At 49.0% G+C, this 24,068-nt stretch overlaps 1 protein-coding gene across 3 annotated transcripts in view; it reads right to left on the bottom strand.

Annotated features, from left to right (window-relative positions):
- The window catches only part of card11 (caspase recruitment domain family, member 11), a 367,235-nt gene that overhangs the window by 95,269 nt on the left and 247,898 nt on the right, over positions 1 to 24,068 (bottom strand). For all 3 annotated transcript variants that reach the window (XM_072480962.1, XM_072480964.1, XM_072480963.1), the window contains 2 exons: positions 7,150 to 7,329; positions 4,715 to 4,763 (listed from right to left, as the gene is read on the bottom strand). In XM_072480962.1, coding sequence (XP_072337063.1) covers positions 4,715 to 4,763; positions 7,150 to 7,329 — 229 coding nt within the window. The remainder of the gene's footprint in view (positions 1 to 4,714; positions 4,764 to 7,149; positions 7,330 to 24,068) is intronic.

Here is a 24,068-nt window from a genome sequence, read left to right as displayed (position 1 = left end):
GTCAACTTCCAATCCTTTGTAGATTTCAATGCACAGCTCAATAGCTTGTTAGACAAGTCATTATACATAATTCGGTGGACATTTCTCAAATGTTAAATTAATTAGCGGAGGCTCAATAGCCTGAAATATAATCAAAATGTATTGTTTTCAACATCTTGTCATTATAGCCAGTGTTGAAGGACCTCTGAACTAATTTAGGGTGATTACATCCCTAAAGTCACATCTCTAAAGTCATTGTTTTGAAGAAGCGAGGGCTAAAGGGGCAGAGTCTTCACAAAGATGTACTCGGCAAAATTGATTTTTAAATGTCTGCTTCAGTATCATTTATAACCTTGTGCTGCATGTCCGCATACAAGTGGAGTCAGTTTTCCCCAATTTATTTTTCCCCAAAGCCAGCGCCCCTTTAATGCAGCTCACTCTCTAATTAAAATTACAAACACTTTCTATTTGATGCATGGATCTTGACTGAACAATCTACGCTAATTTATTTTTTCCTTCCAGTGGTTCCTTTTATAAGAGTAATCTATTTTGCTGCTCTGATCTCTTGCTAACATTGCCATGACTACCATTTGGAATCAGATTTTCAGCTAGACTATCCCAGTATTTGTTTAACGGAGCACCTAAAACGTTCCAAAAGAAATGGATTCTGGTGCTGGAGATTGCGACAGATAAATAACGACTGTGCCTTCGTTTAAGATAGGAATGGGGCTAGACTATAACAAGCTTCCCCCAAATTCCCGAGAGTACAAATAAAGAGAAAAATGTGCAAACAATGAAAACCTACAATAAAAAATATACATTCAAGAACTCAGGAATAACTGCTTTACCCAGAATGTGGTTAGAATGTGGACCTCACAACCACCCACACTGGTCGAGATGAATTGTATAGATGCAATTAAGGGGAAGCAACATAATGTCCTCCAATATGTACCATGAGGACCATAGCCATTGGGTGGGTTTCTCCGTCACGCCGCACCCGTTTACTGGTGCGGCGCGCCCCCGCCAGCAGCGGGGCTCTCCGTCCCAGAAGCCAGCCAATGGATTTTCCATTATGGGCACTCCCACGCCACCAGGAAATCCGTGGGTGTGAGTGCGCTGCTGGCGAAACGGAGGATCCTGCTAATGGAGAATCCAGCCCATTGTCTTTGGTCCCTGTTAAAAACTGTTTCCGAGCCGCCATTCCCGTCCCTCTACCCGGCAACTGTCTGAGGTGGAGTATGCAGCACTGGTGTCACAACTGGTCCCAAGATGAACCTGCAACCACATATTGTACTATCACTAAGACCATCTATTTCAATCTGCCTAACATTGCCGAACACCACCCGGCCTCAGTTCATCTGCTGCTGAGACTATCACCCGTGCCTTTGTTACCTCTAGACCTGATTATTCCAATGCACTTCTGGCCAGCCGCCTACATTCTACCCTGCATAAATTCGAGGTCATCCAAAACTCTACTGTCCATGTCCTTACACGCACCAAATTCCAACTATCCATTTTCCTCGTGCTCACCGAGGTTACCGCTTAACAATTGCTCAATTTTAAAATTCTCATCCTTCTTTCCCAATCCCTCCATCCCTCCCGACCTCTATAATCTCTTCCAGCCCCACAACCTTCCAAGATATCTGCACTCCTATAATTCTGGCTGCTTGAATATTTCGATCTGATTTTAATCACCAGTAGCCACGCCTTCAGCTGTCAAGGTCCTAACTGAGTTCCCTCGCTAAAACTACCCGTCGCTCTTTTTCTCTTTCCTCTCTTAAGATACTCCATGAACTCTCTCACATTGACCAAGCTTTTAGTCACCTTTCCTAATATTTCAAATGTAGCTCAGTGTCAGATTTTGCTTCATAATGCTCATTAGAAGCTGCTCGGGTCTCTGGTGGTGACATGAAGCTGGTGGTCGCACGTTGGGTGGCTCTTGCTAGAACTTTTGGTTTTTGGCCCTTTGGGGAGAAATTTCATATGATTGATCTCCAGAAACGTTGTGGTAACTAAAAGATGTCAAACACCCAACCGAAAAATACGGGATGAAAAGGAGCGATAGTCCGCCTGAGAGCTCGAGTTCGGTGTGGAGTTCTGTTGGTTGAAAGATGATGGGGACATGCTTGCCGGGTGGGACTGCGCCCATTGCGATAGCACAGTGATTAATACTGATGTTTTGCAGCACCAGGGACCCAGGTTCGATTCCCGGCTTGGGTCACTGTCTGTGCGGAGTCAGCACATTCTCCCCGTGTCTGCGTGGGTTTCCTCGGGTGCTCCAATTTCCTCCCACAAGTCCCAAAAGGCGTCTTGTTAGGTGAATTGGACATTCTGATTTCTCCTTCAGTGTACCCGAACAGGCGCCAGAGTGTGGCAACTAAGGGATTTTCACAGTAGTTTCATTGCAGTGTTAATGTAAGCCTACTTGTGACACTAATAAAGATTATTATTATTATTATTACGGTGAACATACTGGCTGAGGTGGTGACATGGAGTTTGAGCGGCAGTTCGGCAAGTATTTTGAGTGGCATGGAAAGAAGATGCTGGCCCCGATAATGGGGGCTCTTAGAAAGGCATCAACGTCGGGGCCGGAGCAAGGAGAGGTGTTGAAAGGGGTGGAGAGGCATTGTTGCGGCACAGCGACTAGCTCACCTCGATGGCAGAGGGCTTGCGGAGGGTGGAGGAGGGTAACAAGGGGCTGAGAGTCAAAGTGGAGGACCTGGGGAACAGGTCATGAAGGCAGAATCTGTAGATTGTGGGATTGCCTGAGGGGCAGGAGTGCCAGAAGCTGTTGAGTACTTTTAGTTGATATTCACTAAGCTGTTGGAGGAAGAAGATCGCCTGCCTTTTTGAGTTGGACAGTGCTCACGGGTCGCTCTGGCCTAAGCCAAAGGCGAATGAACCACCAAGAGCTGTGATAGTCCGTTTCCATAGCTATCAGATGAAGGACAAGGTGCTGAGATGGGTGAAACGGAATGAGGTTTGAGATTCCGCAGGGTAGGTTTTCAGGTACATGCAGCTTTGCAAATGGGGTTTTCCTGACTTTTCCGGTGGCACCCTCCTCGTTGTTGTTGGAGGAGGGGGGGCTGTTGTCGGTGATATGGGCTGGAGGAGGGGGGTCATCTTGGCGATCTGTGGCAGGATTTTAGAGAAGGATATGGTGTCTTTGGAGGAGGAGCTGGGGATGGCGCTGGAGGAGGGGTTGTGGTGTAAAGTGTTGTGGAGGGTGAATGCCTCAACCTCGTGGGTGAGGCTGGGGTCGATACAGCTAAAAAGGTGTACAGGGCGCATCTGACAAAGTTGAGGATGAGCCAGTTGATTGTGGGGGTGGAGGACACTTGCGAGTAGTGTGGGAGAGGTCCGGCCACCACGTACATATGTTTTGGTCCAGCAGCTTGTCAGCGATCCTGCATGTGGATTTGGAGCCCAGTCCCCTGGGGGCCATATTTGGGGTGTCGGACCTGCCAGAGCTGCAGACGGGAGATTTACGGGCCGCGTCCCACCGGATACAAGGAGGAGGCCTGGCGATGCAGTGGGCGGCTTCCCTATCTCTGAGCCAGAAGCTTAAGTTCAAGTCCCACTCCATGACTTGATTGCCAAGGGAGAAGTTTTCATAACACGGCCAAACAGATAGAATATCAACCTGCAAATCCTTCCAACATACCATAATGGCAGCAGTAAGAGCCGGAGAGATTCCCAATCAACCATGTAATGGAAAGAACACTGGAGCCTCTACCAGCCCTATTTATAGCTCCAGACTGCAACATGGATGTAAAAGTGTATGTTGCCACATCAACTCAGACTTCTTGTGGGGGCCAGTTGGCTCGATGGTGGGTGTGGATGCGATTGGTGCTAACAGCATGGAGTTCAAACCCCGTTACAGCTAGTCTGAATTTGGGGCCTGCCCCTTTGCCTTAACCTTGATGGAGATCTTGGTGCTGTGGGCCAGACCTGCCTTCAGGCAAAGAACCCAAGAACAAGATAAATACGAGTGCAAGTGAGAAAGAAACAGAAGGTAACAATTTGATGAAGGGGAGTGGCAGGAGGTTCGTCTGAAGCATAAATGAAGCCAAATGGCCTCTTTACTGGGCTGTAAATTCCAGAGGGTGGATTTACCAGCGGAATTTTCCGGCCCCACTTAAATCACAATGCAGTGCATCTGGGACAGATATCTCAGACATGTGTGGAAATCGAAGCTTGTTCTTTTTTTTTGAAAACACAGTTTCCTCTGAGCTTTTAATGACAGAGCAGAGCAGAAAAACTCTGACAGAAAAGAAAGGTACGGACCATTTTATTTTCTACAAACATGAGAACATCTGAATTTGTCAGGCTGGCAAGGACCAGTAGGTCCAGCAAGTCAACCTGAGGGCCAGAGCATCATTACTAAACACTTCTCACCCATCTCCCACAGCCATGTAATCTCCTGGGAGGAGGCAAAAAGCACAGTCAAATAACCCAGGGCCAATACGGAAAAAAAAGTAAGCTGGAAAATTCCTTTCCTCAAACAATCAAACCAGTCCATGAGGTCACATGGTTCCATTTTCTTCATAAGCCCCTGGGTTTCTACATTAAGCACATCTTCTGATATTAATGCCACATTACACAGTTGATTCATTCCATCTCATTTTCAGGGAGCGAGTCTAGGAGCCAGGGTCAGTCTGAGTGTTTTGTTTGGCTGGAAGTCCTATAAAACACATCTTCAAAATCGAAACTTTTGTCTATTGTATCGCCGTACCTTGATAATCGTGTTGTCTGGGGAAGGTGCACGGAGACTTCGGTCTTCCCTAAATTTCACAAATGACAATAAAAAAGGTCAAACAGGCTTTTGAGTGAATGCATTTAAAATAAAGCTTATGCCATACGCATGTGACTTTGTTAAATAAACTCCTCCACAATATTTCACACGAAAACCCATTTAAAATAAGGAGAAACAGATCGTAATGTGTACGCGCCATGGAAAACACTTGCTTGTATATGCCCCAAATGGTGCAGTTATTTGCAGCCAGTCAACAACCAAAGCAAAACAGGCTCGGCCGATTCCTATTACGCACAGATGTCGGGGCGTTTTAACGGGTGACAGCCAATGAATGGACACTGATTAGCAGGAAAGAAATTAAAGGAAGGGACAGGCGGAAGCAACTGTTGTTCAGGTGGTTTTGGAAGTCTGTAAGAGAGGTGACAAGGGGGGGATTTTCAGGAGGGAGTTCCAAAAGATGGGTGCATAGTCACTCAACGACTCTGATCAATGGAAGAGATGGAACCAAGTATTCAAAACAGGTCAGTGGTGAAGAAGTGGAGATCGCATCTGGGGTGACACTGTCAGTGGGTTATTGTTGTGTTGTTGCATGGTCACATTAAGAGTTTAGTCACATGACAGTCCTTGATATTATCACTGATGTTATTGGCTACTTCGCAGGTTCTGAGTCAGTCTAGACTAAGTTTTTGTACAGTTAGCAACCATCCAATAAACCTGTGTTGATTATTGCATTCAAGCCCTGTGCTCCAACATTTCCATTCTTTTATCCTGCAACACAACGGTGACCAAGCCAAAGGGGTTTGGAGATGATGGCAAAACTCTGAGTCAATACACGGAGCTTCAATTGACCTGTGGAACTCGGCAAAGACACGGGTAATGGGATTTAGGCTTTCGAACATAAGAAAAAAGGCTCTGGTGTTCCGGCTGATTTGCAATTCACCGAGTGGGTGTGGGGTGTGAGGAAGGCCCGGTCAGGGGAAGGTTGGAGAAACAGATCAAAACTAAAACTAGTGCAAATCTGAAAAAAAAAATAGAAAAAGCTGAAATTATTCAGCAGATCAGCCAGCAGCTGTTGAGAAAACAGATTGGTTAGCGTTTCAGGTCTGGATTGTACAACAGCTGAATTGAAATGGCCAATTGACGTACCCTGCTAATCTTTGGTTTGTGGGGATGAGACCCACGCAGACACTGGGAGAATGTGCAAACCAGGGCCGGGATCGAACCCGGGTCCTCAGTGCCATGAGGCAGCAGTGCTAACCATTGCGCCATCGTGATCTATGTAAAGACCAGTGCTAAACGGCTCCCGGTTGCGATTCCCTCGGCGAGGCCGACAGATCCCAGGTGTTGGTTAGTTCTGGCGTAGACAGTTAAGTGTGCCACGTTCCGTCCCGATTCTGGTGGGACGCGGCCCGTGAATCGCACCCATTGGAGTAAAAATGTTTCATAAACCTAAATATAATGACTGAAATAAATGCACTGGGGATAATTTTGACTGAGTAAACAAGTGAAACCAGTGATATCAATGCAGAAACCCATTATAAATCTCTCAATTTGCGTATCTATTGGGACTCAATGGAAATTTCTCATTTTACACCATCACACAAAGTCAAAATGACCCACTCTAGGTGTAAAAGCAGGGAATGAAACATTGGTGTGATTTTATTTTCAGCAACTTAGAATTGAGTATGTGCCTGGTGCATCCCAACTCTGGCAAGCTGTTGCATGGCACTGCAGGGTGTATGTTTGTGATCACAAATAGTACATGTAGTGACTTCCCTATTTTCATCATGCTGCCCTGAAGAGGAATCAAGTGGAGGTCGGGAAGTTTATTTCCAAGGAACAAGGCAAAACTGACTGACTGACATCAGTGATAGCCGCCGGAGCTCTGTTCCACCCCTTATGGCCTTCAACAGGGAAAATGTGTGGCACAAGAAGAGTACAAAATAATGAAGAAAATTCTGTGGCAAACGAGGAGATAATGGACAGCCAATATAGTCAAAAGTGGCTTATCTCACACCATTGCATCATCTCACACTGCTTCTATTGTACTGTAGTCCAGTCTCGTTTATAGATCATTCTTAATTTGTCATGGTTATGGCTTGGTCCCAAGTTTTTTTTGATAGATACTAATCAGTGCAAAATAGGGCCAGCATTGTGCTGTGTCGCCACATTCAGCAAGAATTTAATTGAATTTATTTGGACTCCTTTCACATCAGCAATAAGTCAAAGTCATGAGTCAGTCATTATATCACTGTCCTTCATCCTTCAAAAAATCATTCATATCTTAAGGTAGTGAGATTTTTGAACACTTCAGCTAACAACACGCAGGAGATCTTCAGCCTACACCACGAGGACTGATATTTCACCTGAATCTTTCACCACAAAGCTAATCTTCTAAATTAACAATTACGTACAATTCCGTAAACTTTAAGGTTTGGTCTCCGTCTCAGTCGCGGTTCCTGCACGAAGAATTCATTATCTTCAGGAGATTCCTCTGATGTTGATGAACTCTCCTGCTCCTGTCCATTCCTCTTCTGACAGGAATGGCAGAAAGTCTGAGAGATAATGGTGGCTGGGATATTCCGTGGCAGGCTCTGTAAGAATAGACAGAAAGAGTGAAATTAAGTTTGATCTATTCCTTCTCAAAAGCCATTTACTCTTTGGTACCTCTCTCCGCCCCACCCACACCGCCCCCAGATTTCCTCTCCTCCTCCCTCCCATTCCCCCTCTCCTCACATGCTGGCAAATGATTCCACAAGGCCTGGATGTCATCCAATGCGTTATCCACTCAACCATTCTTTATATCCGATCGTCCTAGTCAAGGAGTGTCAACCAGTTCTTTGATGACGGAGAGCACCATTGCGTAGCTTGACCCTAATCACACGCCCTGATGAACACATGCATGAGCGCACACACATGTCCATGCTCACATGCGTATGTTCACATGTAAACACACACATGCAAATGGCCACACTCTCTCTCAAGTGAGAGTTGCTGGATGGTTATTAGAGTACAAACTGATTTTTCTTCTCCTTTACTGCCGTACCCAGTATGTGGATCAGTAAGACACTGGCAGTGCAATTATATTTTGGAGAGGGAAGTTCCAACTGTGTTTCTTCAAAGGATTTGTTTTCCTTTAGAGATCAAAAAACATCACCCTTACACTGTGTCCATGGTTCTTCAAATATATGCTGCTCTCCTACAGACAGCCAAACAAATAAACACAATACAATTGCACTGCCAGTGTTGCACCAGTCTCCAATCAAAAGAGGAGAATTAGTATATTATGTTAAAGTACAAAGTCTTACAACACCAGGTTAAAATCCAACAGGTTTATTTAGAATCATGAACTTTCGGAGCGTAGCTCCTTCATCAGATGACTCACCCAGTCCAATGCCGGCATCTCCACATCAGTAAGAAGCCATGGAGTTGGGTTGATTATTAATAATTCAGGAATGTCGAGTGAACGAACAGGATCACTCTTAGGAGTGGACGTGTGACTGGAGGATTTACTGTCACCGTTGTAAGTTCAGGGCATTAACTTTCCAAGTGTACAGTCCGTCAAACTCCATGAAAAGAATGATTAGAGCCAAAATGGGTTTCATGTATTTTTGAGCGAAGTCTGCAATCTAGATAAGGGTGAAACTCAGTACATTACTGCTTGAGGGACCTTGCTCTGTGCAAACCAACTGCTACATGACAACAGCAACTTCAAATGGCGGTTCGTTGGCTGTAAAGTCTTTGGTATGATCAGATGTTATGAAAGGTGCTATATAAATGCAGGTCCTTTCCTTCTTCATTCTCAAGAATACACTTGATAGGGCGGCATGTGGCGCAGTGTTTAGCACTGGGACTGCGGCGCTGAGGACCTGGGTACGAATCCCGGCCCTGGGTCACTGTCCGTGTGGAGTTTGCACATTCTCCCCGTGTCTGCGTGGGTTTCACCCCCACAACCCAAAGATGTGCAGGTTAGGTGGATTGGCCATGCTAAACTGCCCCTTAATTGGAAAAAAAATAATTGGCTGCTCTAAATTTAAAAAAAAAGAATACTCTTGACAACTTTTAAAAGATCATTCTGGGGATGTGGGTATTGTTGGCAAGGCTGGCATTTGTTGCCTGCCCATAATTGTCCTCAAGAAGGTATTGTTCAGCTTCCTTCTTAAATCGCTACATTCAATCTGGTGCAGGTACAACCACAGTGCTGTTAGGAAGGGAGTTCCAGGAGTTTGACCCAGCAACAGTGAGGGAATGGTATGCAACTTGGAGGGGAATCTGTAGGTGGTGGTGTTCCAATGCACCAACTGCACATGCGTTTTCAGGTGGTCGAATCCACGGGTTTGGAATATGCTATTGAAGGAGCCTTGGAGAGTTGCTCCAGTGCATATTGTTGATAGTGCCCACAGCTGCCACTGTGCGCTGGTGGAGCGAGTGAATGTTTAAGGTAGTGGATGAGGTGCCAATCAAGCTGACTGGATTAAGACATTGCGCTGACTCTATTCATGTGGGAATCGTATTGACTTTTATCCCACTCTGATCTTGAATTGATCCCTGAAAATCTTTCGAACTCTTTGAGCCTTAGAAAATCCAGCAGTAAAAATGGGTTCTAGCTTCTCTGGCACCCAGTAATGCATGTCATATTATGAACATTTAGGCAATACTTTAAAAAAGGGAGATGCATACAAGCTGTTAGGATGGTTGTTGCAAGTCATGTGACTTTTGGCATTTGGACTACAGACAGTATCCAGTCTCTGGCAGATACCTAATTAAATATGGACATAGGTGAAGGTCCTACACAGCCATTTGTCAAATTTTCATATCTCATCGTTGAAGGATGGGCAAACATCTAAAGACTAAGGAGTTTCCAGATTGCCTGTCTCCATATTTCATACTGGACAAAAGGGAATATTGAAACTCAAAGGCCATTATCGACTTCCCATTTTATCACAATGCCCTCCCCCATCCCAGCTAGATTAGGTGGTCCTCAAAGGTTTTAGCCCAGGGCTCATGTAATTGAAGCTGGTTTCAGCGACTGCATCTTCATTACCCCAGAACCCAGCAGATCCATCAGAACTACCCATCACCAGCCAGTCTGTGAACCAAACACTGAAACTAGTTGCAGGTCATCAAGCAGCCAAGTAGTTAATCTATTTCAGTTTCAAACAATGTCCTGGATATTCGACTACATGAAACACTCACAGCCTAACCCATTACTTTACAAGACCCTCAGTTCAAATTTAAATAATTAAATACATTCAAGAAAGGACAGGCTTGGCACATGGGAGAGCAGGAATCATAAATCAGAGCCTAACATGACTGTAATCTGTGAAAGTGCACATCTTTGTGTGTTTGTGTCTGTATATGTGTGTGTGTGACATTACATTCATTCAATTGTGTGAGAATAAAGACCTTAATTATTTTCAATGCATCAAAGCTTGCTGCTGAATTAATTAATTGGAATACACACTCGAAGGGTAAGTAAAGACACACCTCTTTCCATATAAAATAGACTTATTACAGGCTGTAAGAGAGCAGACACATTCTGTCAATGACTATTTTCAACTGAAGTAGGAAAAGCGTACCTGCCTCTGAACCAGAAGCTCCGTGTTCAATTCTCACTCCAGGACTTGATGGTCAAGGAGGGCGCGTTCATAACGAGGCCAAACAGGGTGAATATCAACTAGTAAATCCTTCTAACACGTGCTAATGGCAAGTGGTAAGAGCAAGAGAAATTCCTGGTCAGCCATGTTATGGAGAGAACGTTGGAGCCTCTACCATCACTATTCACAGTTCCACGCTACAACATGTATACAAAAGTACATGTTGCCATCGGAAATCAGGCTCCATGGGGACTGGTTGGCTCGCTGGCTGGTTGGATCAGATTGATGCCAAGCAGGAGGTTCAATCTCCATTCTGACTGGGGTGGATTTGGGAACTGCCTCCTTGTCCTGACCATGGTACTGTGCGTTGGACTTGCCTTTGGGCAAAGAACTCAAGAAGAGTACATTGCGCACACAAATCCATAGAATGTCCTCTCTGAAAGACTTTCATGCACTGTGATGTACAGAGGTAAAAAGAACGACAAAAATACATTGCTTAATGTTTTAATTACCTCGGACAATTTTTATATTTGTGACTCAGGTTGGTGTCAATTAAATTTGATAAGACCTATGGATATAAATCTGACCTGATATAATGTGCACATGTAAAATAACCTGCATATTTTATCAACTAATCTTTATTTTTGCTGGCTATTACAGATTTTTATGTTCTGCTTCTCTTGCAAAATGCTTGATTTGTAAAGCTGATATCTAACCGAACATAGATAGGGCATCCTCATCTTGCAGATCTCAGTGTAACCAGAGATGTCACTGTTGTCAGCAGCTGCAGAAGAGCTGTGGAGTTTGCCACTTAAGCATGAAGAAAAATGTGAGCAAGGGAGGCAGGGGAATAAAAATACCAAAAGCAAAGGGTATTTATTTGTCTTTATTTTTTTATGGTAAGGGGCACTCAACGCCTTTGCAGGGCAGCAAGGATTGTTCAGCGGATGAATCATCTTTAATAGTTCCTCTAGTTTAATATATCAAATGCCATCAATATGTGAGCCAACGCAATTATTTAATGTTCTTTTGCTACACCGGAGTTCCAGTTTGTTGTTATTTTAATTTCTCACTTTTCTTTCAACCTCATCAGAGTAAAAGAGCACTTTTAATTCCCCTTATTAGTAACCAAATTTGAACTGAGCGAGGGGAAGGACAAAGGGTCCAGCATAGACTGGGAACACGAGAGGAGGAAGAGAGTATTTGTCTAGAACCTGGGTGGGCCTCAGAGGTTTTAGCCCAGTGGTCATGTGATCGAAGCTTCAGGGATTTCAGGTTTCAGGGATTGCGTCCTGATTATCCCAGGACAAAGGGGATCCATGAGAACTGCCAGTCACCAGCCAGTCTGAGCACCGGACTCTGAAACTGTTGTGTTGGGTGTTCCGCTATACAGATGAACCAACACGGTTGTAGATGGTACAACTCAGTTTTATTACTCTTAATAACAACATCTGTAAATTTATGACCGTGGTTCGTAATTTACCCGTTAACCTGTGGACCTAGCCCTAACACTATCTTAGAGAGGCACTCAGCACATGGCGCATGTCTGAATGGCACGCTATGAGCTCTGTGCCCTGAGCTGTCTCCGGCTGGAATGAGCGGGAACTGTGGTGTTCCCCGTTTTATAGTGCGTGTGCTCTCACTGGTGATTGGCTGTGATGTTGCATGTGTGTTGATTGGTCCGTTGATCTGTCCATCAGTGTGTATGTGTGTTTGCACCATGATATGTTTATCTGAACATTATGACATCCCCCCTTTTTACAAGAATATGTGCCTATGTGGTAATAAATATTGGTGTGTACTGAGTGCAGCTGAATATGTGTGTGCAATATCTACAACATGTACATGAGGCTAAACTATATACATAGGAAGGCGTCAGGTGCAACATAGCAACGAGGTTGTATCATAAATAAAACAAGTGCAATCATCAAACATCGAAAACGAACTCCTGTAACGACAAAAAGAGAAACATATTAACATTGTGGCATAATACGTCAGTGAGTTCAATGTTCAAACAGGCTCATAAGTCCAGCCTAGTAGGTGGGCGATGAATTCGGGTTGACCGCCTCAAGGGTGGTCAGGATCCACCGGCTGAGGAATGGGCCTGGCCACGGGCGATAGAGGAATAGGCAGAGTGGCAGGAAGCTCCACGAAGTCGACATCAGGGACAACAGGAGGGCGCAGCACCGGTGCATGATCACGTAGCGAGCACGGAAGCAGCCGAAGAGCCCGGCGATTACGCCGGCGAATGGAGCCATCAGGCATGCGAACCAGGAACACGCAGCGGAGAACTTCGGCAGTTGCCAACCAGCCACCCTCTGGTAGGTGGATGCGGACGTTGTCTCCAGGTGCCAAGGCAGGAAGATCAGTTGCCTGAGTGTCATGTGCCACCTTCTGCTGAGCACGCTGCTGTCGCATCCTCTGCAGTACTGGAGCATGGCCGGGTTTGGGAACATGAATGGACTTTTCAGTGGTCCTGAGGGCGCAACCCATCAACAGCTGGGCTGGTGAGAGGCCAGTGGGGCTGAGCGATAGGCCAGCAGGGCATCAGCAGCCTTGCAGAGGAGCCGCTTGACGATATGGACACCCTTTTCCGCCTTGCCATTTGACTGGGGATACAGAGGGCTGGACATCACGTGTGTGAAGCCATACGAAGCGGCAAAAGAATACCATTCTTGGCTCGCAAAAGAGGGCCCATTGTCCGACATGACGGTAAGTGGAATGCCATGGCGAGCGAAGGTTTCCTTGCATGCCCTGATGACAGCTGACGATGTCAAATCGTGCAGGCGTACAACCTCTGGATAATTTGAAAAATAATCAATCATGATGACGTAGTCCCTGCCGAGCGCATGAAAAAGGTCTACACCCACCTTCGCCCAGGGGGACGTTACCAACTCATGGGGCTGAAGCGTCTCAGGGGGTTGCACCGGCTGAAACCTTTAGCAGGTGGGGCAGTTGAGCACCATGTTGGCGATGTCGTCGCTGATGCCCGGCCAGTATACAGCTTCTCGGGCCCTCCGTCTGCACTTCTCAACCCCGAGATGGCCTTTGTATAATTGTTCGAGGACCAACCTGTGCATGCTGTGTGGAATCACAATCCAGCCCAGCTTTAGGAGGACACCGTCAATGACAGCCAAGTCGTCCCGGACATTGTAGAATTGTGGGCACCGTCCTTTGAGCCACCCTTCCGTCATGTGGCGCATCACACGTTGTAGAAGGGGGTCAGCTGCAGTCTCACGGCGAATACGGGCCAGACTTGCATCATTAGCTGGCAGATTGGCCAATGTGAAGGCCACATGCGCTTCGACCTGACATACGAACCCCCCCGATTCGGGCGGTGTGCTCACTGCTCTGGATAAGGCATCCGCAATGATGAGGTCTTTTCACGGGGTGTAGACCAGTTGGAAGTCGTACCTCCGGAGCTTGAGCAGAATATGCTGGAGGTGAGGGGTCATCTCATTCATGTCCTTGTGTATGATGCTGACCAAGGGGCGATGGTCGGTTTCCACGGTAAACTGAGGGACACCATACATGTAGTCGTGGAACTTATCTATGCCGGTTAACAAACCCAGACACTCCTTCTCAATCTGCCCATAGCGCTGTTCTGTGGGGGTCATGGCCCGTGAGGCATAGGCGACCGGGGCCCATGATGCAGTGTCGTCCCGTTGCAGGAGTACCGCCCCAATGCCGGACTGGCTGGCATCAGTCGAGATCTTCGTATCTCGAGAAGTGTCGAAGAACGCCAATACCGGGGCTGTGGTGAGCTTAATCTTGAGCTCCTCCCATTCCTTCTGGTGTGCGGGCAGCCACTGGAACTCCGTAGTCTTCTTCGCCAGGTGGCGAAGAGCCGTTGTGTGGGAGGCAAGGTTGGGAATGAACTTCCCCAGGAAGTTGACCATCCCGAGAAAGGGTAGCACTGCCTTCTTGTCTGCCAGCTGCGGCATGGCTGTAATAACTGTCACTTTGTCTGCATCCGGACACACTCCTGACCGGGATATGTGGTCCCCCAGAAACTTTAGCTCAGTTTGGCCAAAAGAACACTTGGCTCGTTTAAGGCGCAGGCCGTGCTCTCGTATCCGAGCAAAGACACGCTGGAGACGACTGATGTGCTCCTGTGGTGTGGTGGACCAGATGATGACGTCGTCAACATAGACGCGCACCCCTTTGATGCCCTCCATCATCTGTTCCATGATTCTGTGAAACACCTCGGATGCCGAGATGATGCCAAACGGTATTCTGTTGTAGCAGTATCTCCCAAAGGGAGTGTTGAAAGTGCACAGCTTCCGGCTGGACTGATCCAGTTGAATCTGTCAAAAATCCTTTGAGGCATCAAGCTTTGTAAAAATTTTAGCCCGGGCCATTTCGCTCGTGATCTCTTCCCGTTTGGGTATGGGGTAGTGTTCCCTCATGATGTTGTTGTTCAGGTCTTTCGGGTCGATGCAGATCCGGAGTTCGCCAGAGGGCTTTTTTACGCACACCATGGAGCTGATCCATGGCGTGGACTCCGTGACCCGGGAAAGCACTCCTTGGTCCTGGAGATCATGCAGCTGCTGCTTGAGGCGGTCTTTGAGTGGTGCTGGGACTCTACGAGGTGCGTGAATGACCGGGGTGGCGCCTGGTTTGAGCCGTATTCTGTAAGTGGAGTGCAGTGTGCCTATGCCATCGAAAGCCTCCTGGTTGTGGGCGAGGAGCGAGTGGAGCTGTGCCCTAAAGTCTGCATCCGGGAAGTCTGACGTGCCTTCTGGAGACAGAGCGTGTACCCGCTGAACAAGGTGGAGAACCTTGCACGCCTGTGCGCCTAGCAGGGAGTCCTTCGATGATCCAACTATCTCAAAGGACAGTGTGGCCGTGTATGTATTGTGTGTCACCTGGAGCTGGCAGGATCCCATGGCCGGGATGACATTTCCGTTGTAATCGACCATCTGACAGCGGGATGGCCGAATCGGTGGTTTGACCTTCAAGGCGTAGAAGGCTGACCATGCAATAAGGTTGGCGGAGGCACCAGTGTCTAAACGGAATGGGATTTGTGATCGGTTGACCGTTAAGGTGGCACACCATTCATCACCCGGATTAACGCTGTTCACTGGCATCGACTGGTGGGTCCTACTGGGGGGACATCCGATTCCTGTCAATGACCGCAACGCGGAAGGCTTCCCGGTCGTCGGTATCACTGGTCTGTACGTCGTCAGGGTATGACTTGGTGTATGGAGGCTGAATGGCCCGCACGTCCCTGCGAGGCTGGCGGAATTAGGGAGCGTTGGCAGGTTGAGCTGCTCGACAGCAGGCAGCGTAGTGTCCAATCTTGCCACAGCGGAGGCATTGTCGATTCTTTGCTGGACATTGCCGCTTTAAATGTGCCGATCCACAGTTGCCACACGTCGTGACGTCATGGCGTTCGTTGCGCCACCGTGCATGCGCAGCTCGGTCCTGCGTAGAGCGCACCTGCACGTCACGTCCCTCTGCGTCGACGTCTCTTTTGGCGCGTACAAGCACGGGAGGCCGCGGAAAGCGCGCGAGATGGCCGCCCTCGTCCGGGCCGCGGGCCGGGAGGAACTTGATCGACTGGACCCGCTCGGCCTCATAGGACCCCTGCCGTGCCGATTCGGCCGCCTGGAATTGGGAGTACCGGCTGGTCGCGTTTTCATGGAGGACGCAGGCTTCGATGGCGGTGGCTAGGATGAGGCTTTTAATTCTGAGGAGCTGCTGGCATAGGGTGCCCGAGGTGACCCCAAAAACTATCTGGTCCCGAATCATGGAATCGAAGGTGGCCTCATAGCCGCAGGACTGCGCGAGGATACGGAGGTGTGTCAGGAAAGATTGGAAAGGCTCATCCTTATCCTGCAGGCACTGCTGGAAGAGGTTCCTCTCGAAGCTCTCGTTCACCTCGGCGCTGAAGTGTAGCTCAAGTTTGAGAAGGACCGTCTTGTACTTCGTCTTGTCCTCATCTTCCGCGAACACCAGGGAGTTGTAGATGTGGATGGCGTGTTGCCCTGCCGTGGAGAGGAGGAGGGCGATTTTCCTGGTGTCCGATTCATTCTCCCTGTCTGTGGCTTCTAGGAAAAACTGGAAGCGCTGTTTAAACAGCTTCCAGTTGACGCTGAGGTTTCCAGCGATTTGGAGCGGCTGCGGCGGGCTGATGGTGTCCATGGTGCAGGATGGCGGATCCCTGTTGATGTGCAGGTAGGTCTCACAGTTGCTGGGTTCCAATCCTGGTACTATGTCGTGTTGGGTGTTCCGCTATACAGATGAACCAACACGGTTGTAGATGGTACAACTCAGTTTTATTACTCTTAATAACAACATCTGTAAACTTATGACCGTGGTTCATAATTTACCAGCTAATCTGTGGACCCAGCTCTAACACTATCTTAGAGAGGCACTCAGCACATGGTGTATGTCTGAGTGGCACGCTGTGGAGCTCTGTGCCCTGAGCTGTCTCCGGCTGGAATGAGCGGGAACTGTGGTGTTCCCCGTTTTATAGTGCGTGTGCTCTTGCTTGTGATTGGCTGTGATGTTGCGTGTGTGTTGATTGGTCCGTTTATCTGTCCATCAGTGTGTGTGTGTGTTTGCACCATGATATGTTTATCTGAATATCATGACAGAAACTAGCTGCAAGTCATCAAGCAGCCAATATACTTAACCTGTTATAGTTTCAAAGTTCATCTGAAAACATGGGAGAACAATTGTTAGTGTAACTGCTGGGGAAAATGAAAGGCCTGGTATATCCGTTGAAAATTAAAAATGCTACCTTGTTTTCTCTTATTTAAAAATTAAAAATCTATCAACTGCAAGGTGTACAACAACCTAAACTCATCACTGTTTTGGCATGTCATAATTTCGATATTTGGGACTTAGATAGCTTCTCTGTCCAGGTGACCAAAAGCTTGATCAAAGAGCAAGGTTTTAAGCATCTTAATAGAGGAAGGAGAAGTGGAGAAACATAGGAGTTTCTGGAGGGAACATGGAGGCTACGGGCCTAGGCAGCTGAATGCAGTCACTAACGGTGGAGGGATTAAATATGGAAATGCTCATGAGGCCAGCATTGGTGGAGCTCAGAGATCTAGAAGGATTCTAGGGCTGAATAGATTCCAGAAAGAGCAAGGCCGTGGAATAATTTGAAAACAAGGATGAAAATGTTAAAACTGAGGCACTGTTTAATTGGGAGCCAATGTGAGGACTGTGTCAATAGCTATCCGGGCTTGTTGTATGTTATACCGTCAATTCACTGTGAGACCGTGAGAACAAGTGAACATTAGGCTTTAATACCCATGAACACACCAGCCAGAGTCGGCTGTACAAATGGGTGCCACCCACAGGTGGCCGGACGATATATGGTCCCGGTGAGGGCGGAGCCAGAGGCGGAACCCACCGGGGTTCCAGTACAGTACCTGGAAGTAGCCCGTATCATCACTTCCAGGTCATGGGTCACATCATTATACAGAGCTCATGCATTAGATGAAATACATTCACCACATTCACCCCCTGACGTGGGGTCATTAGAGATTCAGTCTGTCTGGAAGCCGGATCGTTCTTTTAGACCTCCTCAGGTCTGGCGATGCGGCAGGCATGGTCGTTGCCGATGGTGACTCCGGGGGCGTCATGTCTGGAGCTTGAGCCTCAGTCCGGCGCGTCGGAGACGGTTGGGGGGTGGTGGTGGCGGATGGCGGCAGTGCCGGCGTGGGCCAAGACAGGAGACCCAGGGGTAAGGGGTGCAGAGGGTGGCTGTAGGCAGCGGGGAGGGGGCGCGTTAGCAGGGAAACCAGCTGGCGCCAGATCTCGTAGGGAGACCATATTGTGCCATCCGTCCTGGTGCGCGATGTAGGGATACTGGGGGTTGGCGTGGAGCAAGTGGACCCTCTCAACAAGGGGGTCGGTCTTATGGCTCATCATGTGCCTCTGGAGAAGGACAGCTCCCGGAGTTGTCAGCCAAGGTGGAAGCGAGACCCTGGAGATGGACTACCTAGGGAAGAGAAACACGCGGTCGTGAGGGGTCTCGTTCGTGGCTGTGCAGAGGAGTGATCTAATGGAGTGGAGGGCGTCAGGGAGGACCTCCTGCCAGCGGGGGGTCGGGAGACTTCCAGACCGGAGGGTCAGAAGGACGGCCTTCCATACCGTTGCGTTCTCCCTCTCCACCTGCCCGTTTCCCTGCAGGTTATAGCTCGTAGTCCTGTTCGAGGCGATTCCTTTGCTGAGCAGGTACTGACGCAGCTCATCGCTCATGAACGATGTGCCCCGGTCGCTGTGGATGTAAGCAGGGAAACCGAACAGTGTGAAGATGTTGTGCACTGCCTTTATCACAGCGGCCGAGGTCATGTCGGGTCTGGGGACTGCAAAGGGGAAGCGGGAGTACTCGTCGACGAAGGTTAGAAAGTAAATATTACGGTTGGTGGAGGGGAGGGGCCCTTTGAAGTCCATACTTAGGAGCTCAAAGGGCCGGGAGGCCTTTACCAGGCGGGCCTTGTCTGGCCAGTAGAAGTGCGGTTTGCACTCCGCGCAGACCTGGCAGTCCCTGGTCATGGCCTTGACCTCCTCGGTGGAGAAGGGCAGATTGCGGGCCTTAATAATGTGGGTAAGCCGGGTGACAGAGGTCATTGTGGATAGCCCGAAGTCGGTCATCTTGCGCGCTGGCGCATGTGCCGCGGGACAGGGCATCCGGGGGCTCGTTGAGCTTCCCAGGATGATACTTGATATCGTAATTGTAGGTGGAGAGTTCGATCCTCCACCTCAGGATTTTGTCATTTTTTATTTTGCCCCGTTGTGTGTTGTCAAACATGAAGGCGACCGACCACTGGTCAGTGACGAGGGTGAACCTCCTACTGGCTTCGTAGTGCCTCCAGTGCCACCTGGCTTCCACTCTGGCTTGTGCTTCCTTCTCGATCGAGGAGTGTCGGATTTCGGAAGTGTGTAGGGTTCTAGAGAAGAATGCTACTGGCCTGCCCGCCTGGTTGAGTGTGGCGGCCAGTGCGACGTCTGACGCATCGCTCTCTTCCTGAAAGGGGACAGACTCGTCCACTACGTGCATAGCGGCCTTGGTGATGTCGGCCTTGATGCGGCTGAAGGCCGAGCGGGCAAGTGGGCAGGCTTTGTCCGCATAGTTGGCCATCCACTGGGCGTAGTAGGAGAACAGCCCCAGGCATCGTTTGAGGGCGTTGAGGCTGTGGGGAGGGGGGAGTTCCGTGAGGGGGTGCATACGGTCGGGGTCGGGCCCTAGGACTCCGTTCTCCATGACGTAGCCGAGGATGGCCAGTTGTGTAGTGCGGAAACCGCACTTCTATTTGTTGTACATGAGGTTGAGGGATTGGGCGGCCTGGAGGTACCTCTGAAGGTTGGCATCATGGTCCTGCTGATCATGGCCGCAGATGGTGACATTATCCAAGTACGGGTATGTAGCCCGCAAACTGTACTGGTCCACCATTCGGTCCATCGTTCTCTGAATGATCGAGGCTCCGTTAGTGACGTCGAAGGGGACCCTGAGGAAGTGGAAGAGTTGGCCGGCTGCTTCAAAAGCAGTGTAGTGGCATTCTTCCGGGCGGATTGGGAGCTGGTGGTAGACCGACTTCAGATCAACCGTTGAGAACACACGGCACTGTGCAATTTGGTTGACCATCTCCGTTATGCGGGGGAGGGGGTACACATCCAGTTGCGAGAACCGGTTAATAGTCTGGCTCTAGTCTACAACCATCCGGTTCTTTTCCCCGGTCCGGATGACCACCACTTGCGCTCTCCAGGGTCTGTTGCTGGCCTCGATGATCCCTTCACTCAACAGTCGTTGGACCTCTGACTTGATAAAAGTCATATCTTGGGAACTGTACCGCCTGCTCCTGGTGGCGATGGGCTTACAGTCGGGAGTTAGGTTCGCAAAGAGCGAGGGGCGGGGGGGACCTTGAGGGTCGCGAGGCTGCATACCGTGAGGGGGGTGGTAAGGGTCCGCTGAACTGTAGGGTCAGGCTTCGGTTACTGCATTGGAAGTCTAATCCAAGCAGTAGGGGACGCAGAGGTGAGGGAGGGCGTGCAACTTAAAACGGGCGTACTCGGCGCCCTGCATCACGAGGTTAGCAATACAGTACCCGCGGATCTGTACCGATTGGGATCCGGAGACAAGGGAGATGGTTTGGGATGCGGGGTGTATGGGATGTGAGCAGCGCCTTACCGCGTCAGGGTGAACACCGCTCTCCGTGCTCCCAGAGTCGAAAAGGCAGGGGGTCTCGTGCCCGTTGACCCGGACGACCATCATTGAGTTTTTCAAGTGCTTCGGCTGCAACTGGTCGAGGGTGACTGCGTCCAGCCAGCGTGGTCGGCGGTGTCGTGGTCACAAAATGGCCCCCATGAGTCGCACGTGTCGGGCTGGGTCGAAGATGGCGACCAAGATGGCCGCCCCCATCGGTCGCACGTGTCGGTCGGTGTTGGCGCCGGTGGGAAAGATGGCGGCCCCCACAAGTCGCACGAGGTTGATGACGCGTCTGAAGGGGCGCTCCGGGTAGGCACGCAGCCACTTTGCTGGGTCTGCAGGCCTGTGAGTCCACGGGTCGGGCCAGACAGATTTCTGGGCTTTAGGTTGGCCCAGACAGACTCTGGCGAAGTGTCCCTTTTTCCCCACAGTCACCGCACGTCGCTGTGCGGGCTGGGCAACACTGCCGGGGATGTTGACCCTGACCGCAGACGTAGCACTGCGGTTCCCTGGGCTGGACTGGCAGCCGCGCGGCACAGGCCTGCGACGTAGTCGGGTCCGACGGGGGTCGCGACGGTGGTGTCCACGAGGGGTTCGCCAGGTCCGCACTGAAGTTCTGGTAGGCCACCTCTAACGAGGTAGCTAGCTTTACCGTGTCCCACAGGTCAGTGGTCCCGTTTTCCAGCAAGCGCTGCCTGATGTAGTTCGATTAGACCCCAGCCATGTAGGTGTCCCGGAACTGTAGGTTCATGTGTTCCTCCGCCGTCACATCCCGGTAGCTGCAGTTCCTCGCGAGTAGGGTCGGTTTTCCCAGGTACTCATCTAGCGATTCCCCAACGCGTTGACGGCGAGTCGTGAGGAGATATCGGGCGTACATCTTGTTTACAGGCTTCACAAAATATGCCTTGAGGGTTGCGACCGCCGCCTCGTACGTGGCCGCTTTCTCGATCATCACGGAGATTCGATGGCTCACCCGAGCGTGGAGGAGTCGCAGCTTGAGGGTTTCAATGGGAGGCGTTGTGCAGGAGTAGAGGTAGGCCTCGCAGCAGCGAAGCCAATGTTCGAAGATCTCCTTGGCTTCCGAAGCACACGTGTCGAGTTCGAGCTTATCTGGCTTTAGAGCGGCTTCCATGATGCTGTCAATGGATATTAAATTGTTATACCATCAATTCACTATGAGACCGTGAGAACAAATGACCATTAGGCTTTAATATCCATGAACTCGCCTGCCAGAGTCGGCTGTACAAATGGGTGCCACCCACAGGTGGCCGGACTATATATGGCCCTGGTGAGGGCGGAGCCAGAGGCGGAGCCCCTCGGGGTTCCAGTACAGTACCTGGAAGTAGCCAGTATCATCACTTCCAGGTCATGGGTCACATCATTATACAGACAGTACAGACAGCTCATGCATTAGGTGAAACACATTCACCACATTGTGAATTATGATGCAGCAACAGAGTTTTGAATGCCCTAAACTTTGTGAAGGAAAGATTGTGGGAGGCTGGCCTGGAGTGCACTAGTATTGTCAACTCACTGCTAAATTGCCCTTAATTGGAAAAAATGAGTTGGGTACTCTAAATTTGTAAAAATGCATTGTCAACTCAGGAGGTAACAAAAGCATGGACGAGGGTTTCAACAGCAAGGGCAGCGTTGAATGATATTATAGAAGTGCAAACAGGTAGTCTTACTGGAGGTGCAGGTGTGTGCTAGGATTGTCCTCTCAGTATCCAATATAACACCAAGGTTACTTACAGTTTACATACAACTGCCAGGGAGAGGGAAAGAGTAAATGGCTATATATTTAGTTGCAGGAAATTTTGGTTTATTCAGCTCCAGATGCCAGACAAGCAGTCTGACAATTTATAGGTGGCAAAGAGGGAGGGAGAGGTGGAGGTGAGGTAGAGTTGGGTGTTGTCAGCACACATGTGGAAACTAATGCTGTGCCTTCGGGTGATGTTGCTGAGCGATGTCAATGAGAACTAGGGCGGGGGGGGGGGCCAGGGACAGGAAGGATTGATCCTTGTATGATACCAGAGGTGATGGTGTGGAAGCAGGAAGAGAAACCACTGCAGGTGACTCTCTGGCTATGAGCAGATGGATACAAATAGAACCAGTCAAATGCTGTCGCACCCAGCTGGATGTTGGTGAAAAGAAGTGTTGGAGAAGAATTCTGAGGTTTGATGGTTTGAAGGCAGGTGGAGAAGAATGGGAAGGGATAGTTTACCTTTGTGACAGTCACATAGGGTGTACTTTGAGAAGAGCTGTTCTGGTACCATGATAGGAGTGGAAACCATATTGGATGGATTCAAACATGAATTTCCGAGAAAGATGGGCATGCATTTAGGAGGCAGCAACATTTCCAAGAATCATGGCAAGGAAAGAGAAATTCATGATGGGCAAGTAATTTGCAAGTATGGTGGGATCAAGGTTCTTTTTCTCAAAAGAGGGGTGATGGACGGAGATTTGAAGGGGGCGGTGGGAAAAAACAGCCAGAAACTGAGGAGAGTCAACTGCTAATAATATCAGTTAACATCGGAGTCAGGAAGGGAATGTGCATGCTCAGCAGCATGGTAGGAATAGGGTTAGGAGAGCAGGAGGTGGGTTTCATCCATAAAATTAGCCCAAAAAGGCAATGGGGGAAGACAGGAGAGAAATTAGAGAAAGATGGAAATTGAGGATTCGGGCAAGGGGAACTTTAGTAGGCCATAAAGCAGTCCAAATTGTGTTGGTAAAAAGAAAATTTGGTTTATTGTAAAGCAATTATATTTGTAATATACATCAGATCGGTGGGAGTCACGGGGAGAATGATTTCTCCAACCCTGTAGGCCTTGTGCGGGTTATAACAGGACCCCACAGAGGAATGGGCGAGGGGAAGTGAGGGCAGCAGCAGAGGCAACTGAATGGATGGTCTTGATCCTTGAAACAAAGATTTATGAGCTCCTTGCACATTGAGGCGGAGGTTGGCAGAGATGAAGAGAGATATTTGAGAAGACAGTGTGTGGTAGAAAAGAGAAGCCAAATGTTACCTTTGATGATCTGTAAATAGTGAGCAGTTTTTATGTTTGAAAGCATTACCTAATAAAGGTCTAGCACCTGGAATGGTTGAGGTGGATAGTATAGATTCATATAAGGGGGAGGTAGAAAGGTGCATGAAGGAGAAAGGAACAGAAGGATTTGCTGCTGGGATTATATCAGTGTTCTTCAAACCTTTTTCCCTGGGACCCACTTTTACCAACCTGTCGACCTTTGGGACCCACACCGCATTTCTGTATGAGTTGTTCATCAGAGGTCCTGGAGCTCACACCAGCAATGCTTTGTCCTGCCACGTGCTCTCCTGCAAAGCTCTCTCCAGCAGATTCAGTTGTGAGATCCTGGCCTGTATGTGTCTCTGACCCTCTGTTCCTTATTCCAAAAACATCCATCTTCAGTTCTTCACACAGTCCTGTTTCTTGCTTGCTGGCAGCTACAAACGGAGGGAGCTCTCCCAGGGCCCAGAATACATGACATCAGTGCACTGGGCGCGTGACCTGATCTTTGCCATCACTTCTGGTGGGAAGACGAATCGACT

Source organism: Scyliorhinus torazame, chromosome 17, assembly GCF_047496885.1.
Source record: "Scyliorhinus torazame isolate Kashiwa2021f chromosome 17, sScyTor2.1, whole genome shotgun sequence".
Taxonomy (NCBI): domain Eukaryota; kingdom Metazoa; phylum Chordata; class Chondrichthyes; order Carcharhiniformes; family Scyliorhinidae; genus Scyliorhinus; species Scyliorhinus torazame.
The sequence above is the reverse complement of the archived record's forward strand: the minus strand, read 5'-3'. Positions and strand labels throughout refer to the sequence as shown.